General features: G+C 34.3%; 2 protein-coding genes across 2 annotated transcripts; both read left to right on the forward strand.

The window, feature by feature from the left end:
- Nucleotides 1-6: 6 nt before the first annotated feature.
- LOC129573217 (atlastin-like) lies at nucleotides 7-2,256 on the forward strand. Its single transcript, XM_055453539.1, has 4 exons — nucleotides 7-551; nucleotides 682-837; nucleotides 942-1,184; nucleotides 1,483-2,256. Exons 1-4 carry the CDS (start codon nucleotides 36-38, stop codon nucleotides 1,627-1,629), a joined length of 1,062 nt encoding a protein of 353 aa, XP_055309514.1. The 5' UTR covers nucleotides 7-35; the 3' UTR covers nucleotides 1,630-2,256.
- A 1,080-nt stretch (nucleotides 2,257-3,336) lies between these two features.
- LOC129573218 (26S proteasome non-ATPase regulatory subunit 10-like) lies at nucleotides 3,337-5,336 on the forward strand (the record flags this gene model as incomplete). Its single annotated transcript, XM_055453540.1, has 9 exons — nucleotides 3,337-3,664; nucleotides 3,780-3,896; nucleotides 3,964-4,041; nucleotides 4,232-4,330; nucleotides 4,412-4,510; nucleotides 4,590-4,691; nucleotides 4,767-4,862; nucleotides 4,929-5,027; nucleotides 5,121-5,336. Coding segments are annotated over exons 1-9 (988 nt in total), but the record flags the coding sequence as incomplete, so codon positions are not given.
- Between the last annotated feature and the right edge of the window lie 52 nt (nucleotides 5,337-5,388).

Consider the following 5,388-nt stretch of genomic DNA (forward strand, 5'->3'; position numbering starts at 1 on the left):
ATCGAGTGGACTCGACCATTTTTGCCTTGAGTGCGATGGCCTCTTCGGTGCAGTGTTATAATGTGTTGCGCGAAATTCAAGCATCGGATTTGGAATATGTGAAATTTTTCGGTGGATTCGCTAGTTTTGCCGATGAACAAAATCAAGTTGAACACGAGAAATTATTCCAAAAATTGTACTTTATCGTTCGCGATGCGCCCAAAGTGCATGAAAATTTCGAGTATGGATGGGAAAAACGTGATAAAACCAGCGAAAAAAATCGAAAAGATCACATTTTCACGAATTATGAACACATTGACACATTTTATATGCCATCTCCCGGTGACAATGTAACACAGACAATCTCTTTTGATGGTAACCTACACCATGTACATGGTTCGTTCAAAGGCAATGTCACAATATTAGCACATAGTTTGTTTGCACCGAACAACTTGGTTGTCAAACAAATCAATGGACAAAAAGTACGTGCCAAAGAATTGCTGCCTTACTTAAAAGCCCATGCAAATATTTTGAAAAAAGGCCAATTACTGAACCCAAAAACATATCTGCAGGTAAGTTCATCCTTGTTTTCGATTAGATTTTCAGCGTTATACGTTTGTCAAATGTTATTTTCGAAGGATTAATTTGACATTAAAAAATGATTTCGTTTGAACTTCTTTTTTATTGTGCTATTTCATTCAGGCCGTTCTAGACGTTCAGTACACAACCGAGATAGATGATTGTTTTAAAAAGTATTGCGCTCAAATGAATGCAATTTTCAATTCTTATAAATCATATTTTAAGACGGCGGAACTTATGCAACGTCACACTGAACTGACCGATGAGGCATTGAAAAAGGTTTGAAACGAACACATTGAAACACAAATAATACGGACATTTTTCGAATAATTAAAATGTAACTCACTATTTTCTCTCTTCATTCATGTCTACGAATTATACAGTTTTCCGAGCAGAAAAAACTCAATGAAAAGGAGTATGTATCGACTTTTGAAAACAAACTCAAAAGCAACATTGATGCAGAGTTTGAGCGTCTGAATAAAACCAATGAGTTGCGACGCCAAAATTATATCTTGGCCTACAATACGGCATTAGTTAAAAGCATTGCAACGAAATTCGAGATGGAAATGGTTGAAAACATCACACATGGAAATTTTTCAATAGCCATAGCTAAGTCATTAAATGAGGTATGTTATAAATGATTTGGCATGCCGCGTAATATTGCAAAAGATATTCAATTTTCAAGTGTTTGAACTTTATTCGACGACATTCATTGAGAATTTAATGATTTTTACCGAGAAAACTGATCAAATTACATTGAAAATGTAAAAATCTTTAAAAAAAAAAAATTGCCAAGATAAATATCGAAGTTGATCGATATTTTTCATATTCAATGGAATTTTCTCACAGGTTTTGTTTAAATTATCAATTTAATTGTAATTTTTAGACATTTTTTCAATATTTTGCTTTCATTTTCCGTTGCAGTTTGACAGACAGCAACAGATTGAAGATATCTCGGAAAATCTCTCTAAGAAATACCGTTCATACCTAGAGAACCGTTTGAATGAACTTGCTGCCAAAGAAAAACCAAATGCTTCGATTGAGAAAATATTCTTCAGCAATGTTGGATAGAACAACCATTTCCCATTTTATTTCGTTTCTTCTTATGTCTGCTTGTTCTTCTTGTCCTCTTTGTCTTAATTCCAAACAATCCTATCTGAATCATCAAGTAAAAAGTAGCAAGATCTTAACAACATAAATAAAAGATATCATGTAAACATTTCTGCGGCTTAAAATATAAAGTTTTTAACAGCTTAATCATAAAATTCCGAAGCGCGACTCCACACTTAACTTCTCAATGTGACACCTAGCTAAGTGTGAGCATTAGACTGTACGTATTGGCCCACATATATTCGAGTTGATCGCCACGAGGTTGAATTTCGTGTAGAGAACAATCCAAATAAGACGGCATCGGTTGTGGCTCGTGACATTAACAATGCACGCTTCAAGAACAATTTTTCACGTCGCATTGGTGTGACGGTGTTACGGGCCGGTGTTGTTGGTCCGAGCGTTTCATTCGTTTCGCAGAAAATTGAAAATATTTATATTTGGAAAAAAAAACTGTAATATTCAGCTTTGATTTCTACTAACGCTTGCATGATTGCCCAACCGCTTATCAGTTTTTGTCGATTCAACTATTCAACTTTTATTCCAATGTTCACAAAATAAAGCAATTTCAAATCTCAGTTCAAATCAGAATTATTTGCTTGGCGTTTTTATTTCTCAATTTTTATCAATGCGTTGATAGTTATTTTTAAAGAAATTCGTTATATTTGTGCGCAAAATATATTTTACATGTTTTCACTGTTACACCACGTGTGAAAAACAAATGACTGATTGTAACTGAAATTAACTGATAAGCGACTTTAGTTAACTGAGCTTTAGATGTTTTGCATGAAAAATAGTCGACTACGATGAAATGTTAGCCAGCTGTTTACTGGTTTTGGTACGTTTTTGACCGCAGTTAGCTATTATCATTGTTTTGTACTGGATCATCACATTTAGCCAGTCTAATATGTCCTGAAAATGGCCATTTCTCATGCTGCCTTTAGATATTATTTGAATTTTCCATATGAATACCTATTGAATTGACAACTTGTTAAGCAATACATCACCACAGAAAAAAAAAACTAAGGTCGGTGTGTAAATCGTTCGTTGTCTCTTTTAATTGGAACCAAACGTTTTCTTTCACAAAAAGGGCTACTTTGTACAATCATGAGAGCTTTCGATGTTCCTCATTCACAAATTCCAAATTAAAATCAGTCAAAGTATTCCAATATTCCGACAGAATATTTTGTTCCCAAATATACGATTTCCAAGCAAGAAAAACATTCGCATAAACCATTATACAAAGGACATAGTTCTCATTTCGTATATTTGTAAATGCAATCGATGCGAACAGCAAGTTAGTGTAAAACTAATTCCTTGAAATAGATTAAATCAATACTAAATTCGTATATGCCCAGAAGCGCTATGGGAATGAATAGAATTGAATGGGAACCGCTTATCAGTTTTTGTCCATGTGAATGTGATAGATGCACGTGCAATGTGCATCAGTATATGATTTGACGGTATTGTGAGTGATTTCATGTACGAATGCAAGGTAATTTCAACCGAGCACAAAAAAACACAGCCGAACGATTGTAGCGACGCTTAATCCAAAAAAATGTTCAAATATACACAATGTGCTTATGTGAGTGCTTTTGATTTTGTTTTTCTTCGCTGTTTCGTCGAAACGGTTTTACTTCGAAATGTGATTGATGTGCATGTAAATGTGAATAACATTTCTCTGTTCACTCGAAATAAAAGCCTTAGCTTGATTCGATGGATGCATCAGTTATTGACAATTAGTGATCGTGTTCAGTTCCAGTTCCAGATTTAATTTCAGTTTCAGTTTTTGCTGACACAATCCATATTGTATTTCCAAACATTTTACGGAAAGTGTTCCTGTTTTGTGTGAAGTGATAAGTGATCAGATTATTTTCAAATTCAAGATTTCGAGACGAATTTCGTGTACTTAAAAAAATGAAGTTGATATTATTCTCTGTGGTAGCGCTGCTGGTTGCGGGTTCCTCGGGTTCTTTTATAAGATATTCAAGTAACTCAGGTGCGACTAGTTGTATTATTTTATTTCTCGTTAAGCTTTTTAAATTAATAGATGATAGGCAAGAATATTGAAACCTTTCAATAATAAAAACATTTCGACAAATTATTCCATTTAGATGATGCGTCAACTTATTTAGACCAAGAAAAAGTGAATACGATCACACAACTTGATAATTATAATGATGATGATTATAATTATGATGAAGATCCATTTGATGTGACCACTGAGAAGGGTAATGCAAAAATAAATTGTGCGTAGTTTGAATGTATGAATAATAATGAGACTAAATAATTGCTTAGGTCATGACGAATGCGATGAGAGTGCTATCACGACAGATCATTCTGGAAAACCAGCGTTGCATGTTGCAATTGAGAACGGTAAGTTAGATTCGGTTCAATTAGAAAAATGATTGAACTGCTATTTTTATTCAGATTTTTTTTTCCAAAAATCGTCTTATCTAAGAAATTGAAAGGAGAAAGTTCGAAAAAAATCGAAAAAAAAATTTAAGCATTTAATATTATATTAAATAACAAAGTTATTTTTCCAATTTCTTCTCGTACAACCAAGGTTCAAAGAGAATGGTCGAGTGTTTGATAAACAAATCAGTGGATGTCAACATTAAAGATAGCGACGGAAATTCGGCACTTAAACTTGCTCTGAAAAAAGGTGAGCTGATCTGAAACTTCCATACAACACTTGACATTGGACGAACAAATATTTGAATAATTCTTTATGAATTTGGTTTAGGCAATGACGAAATAACTAAACTGTTGATCCAGAATGGTGCTAATCTCAATGCAAATGACAATGCAAGTAATACAGCGCTTCATATAGCCGCTATGAGTGGTAATTATCATTGATTTTCACCTCGAAACGACATTTTTGCATACGGTTAATGAATTTTTATGACCCTTTCAAAATTCAGATACTAGTTTAGATGTCGTTAGGTTCCTCATCGAACACGGTGCCGATGTGAATGCCAGAAATCTATATAAATATTCCGCACTTCTAACGGCTGCAGAGAGAGGTAATTGCTCAAATGGTTATGTCGAAACTAGAACATTCTCTTGAATTTTGTTTTTTTATTTCATCCGTAAATTAGGCAATGTTGACATCGCAAAAATTCTCATTGAACATGGTGCCAATCTCGATGTAACAGATATTTTTGGAAATTCACCATTGCATATGGCCGTAGATGGTAATTACCCAAATTCACACAATAAAACCAACGCCTCTTTTCAATTTTGATTCATTTACAATTCAGGCCATGAGGACTTAGTGCGACTTCTCATCGATAGCGGTGCCAATATGCGAGCTGTAAACATTAACGAAAAAACACCACTTCAAGTCGCGATCTCCAAAGGTATTAGGAATGACAACATTTTCGAAAACTTTCGCTCAAGTTTTTACGTAAATTCGATTGAAAATATTCTTTTGATTTCATTGTTGAAATCAGGTGAAACCAAAATCGCCGAAATGCTCGAGACCGCCGATGACAAACCATTCAGTGATGATTCCGTCAAAGCCAAAGATCCTTTTGGATTTACTCTTCTTCATTACGCTGCTCGGAATGGAAACATGCATGATGTCAGAAAACTCATCAAACAAGGAGCCGATATCAATGCCAAAACTTTGGATGAATATACACCTCTTCATCTAGCTGCTATGAATAGTAATGGACCAGCATTTCCTACTTGTTTCCCCTTTATACAATGTTTTTTATA

This window comes from Sitodiplosis mosellana, unplaced genomic scaffold (assembly GCF_009176505.1).
Source record: "Sitodiplosis mosellana isolate CC-2019 unplaced genomic scaffold, AAFC_SMos_1.0 Smas_scaffold_6018, whole genome shotgun sequence".
Lineage (NCBI taxonomy): Eukaryota > Metazoa > Arthropoda > Insecta > Diptera > Cecidomyiidae > Sitodiplosis > Sitodiplosis mosellana.

Bases quoted from the DNA above. Each gene is read 5' to 3' on its own strand.
- LOC129573217 (XM_055453539.1), top strand. From the start codon at position 36: ATGGCCTCTTCGGTGCAGTGTTATAATGTGTTGCGCGAAATTCAAGCA. The intron at 838-941 runs GTTTGAAACGAA...CGAATTATACAG, and splicing joins CCGATGAGGCATTGAAAAAG to TTTTCCGAGCAGAAAAAACT. The intron at 1,185-1,482 runs GTATGTTATAAA...TTTCCGTTGCAG, and splicing joins TAGCTAAGTCATTAAATGAG to TTTGACAGACAGCAACAGAT.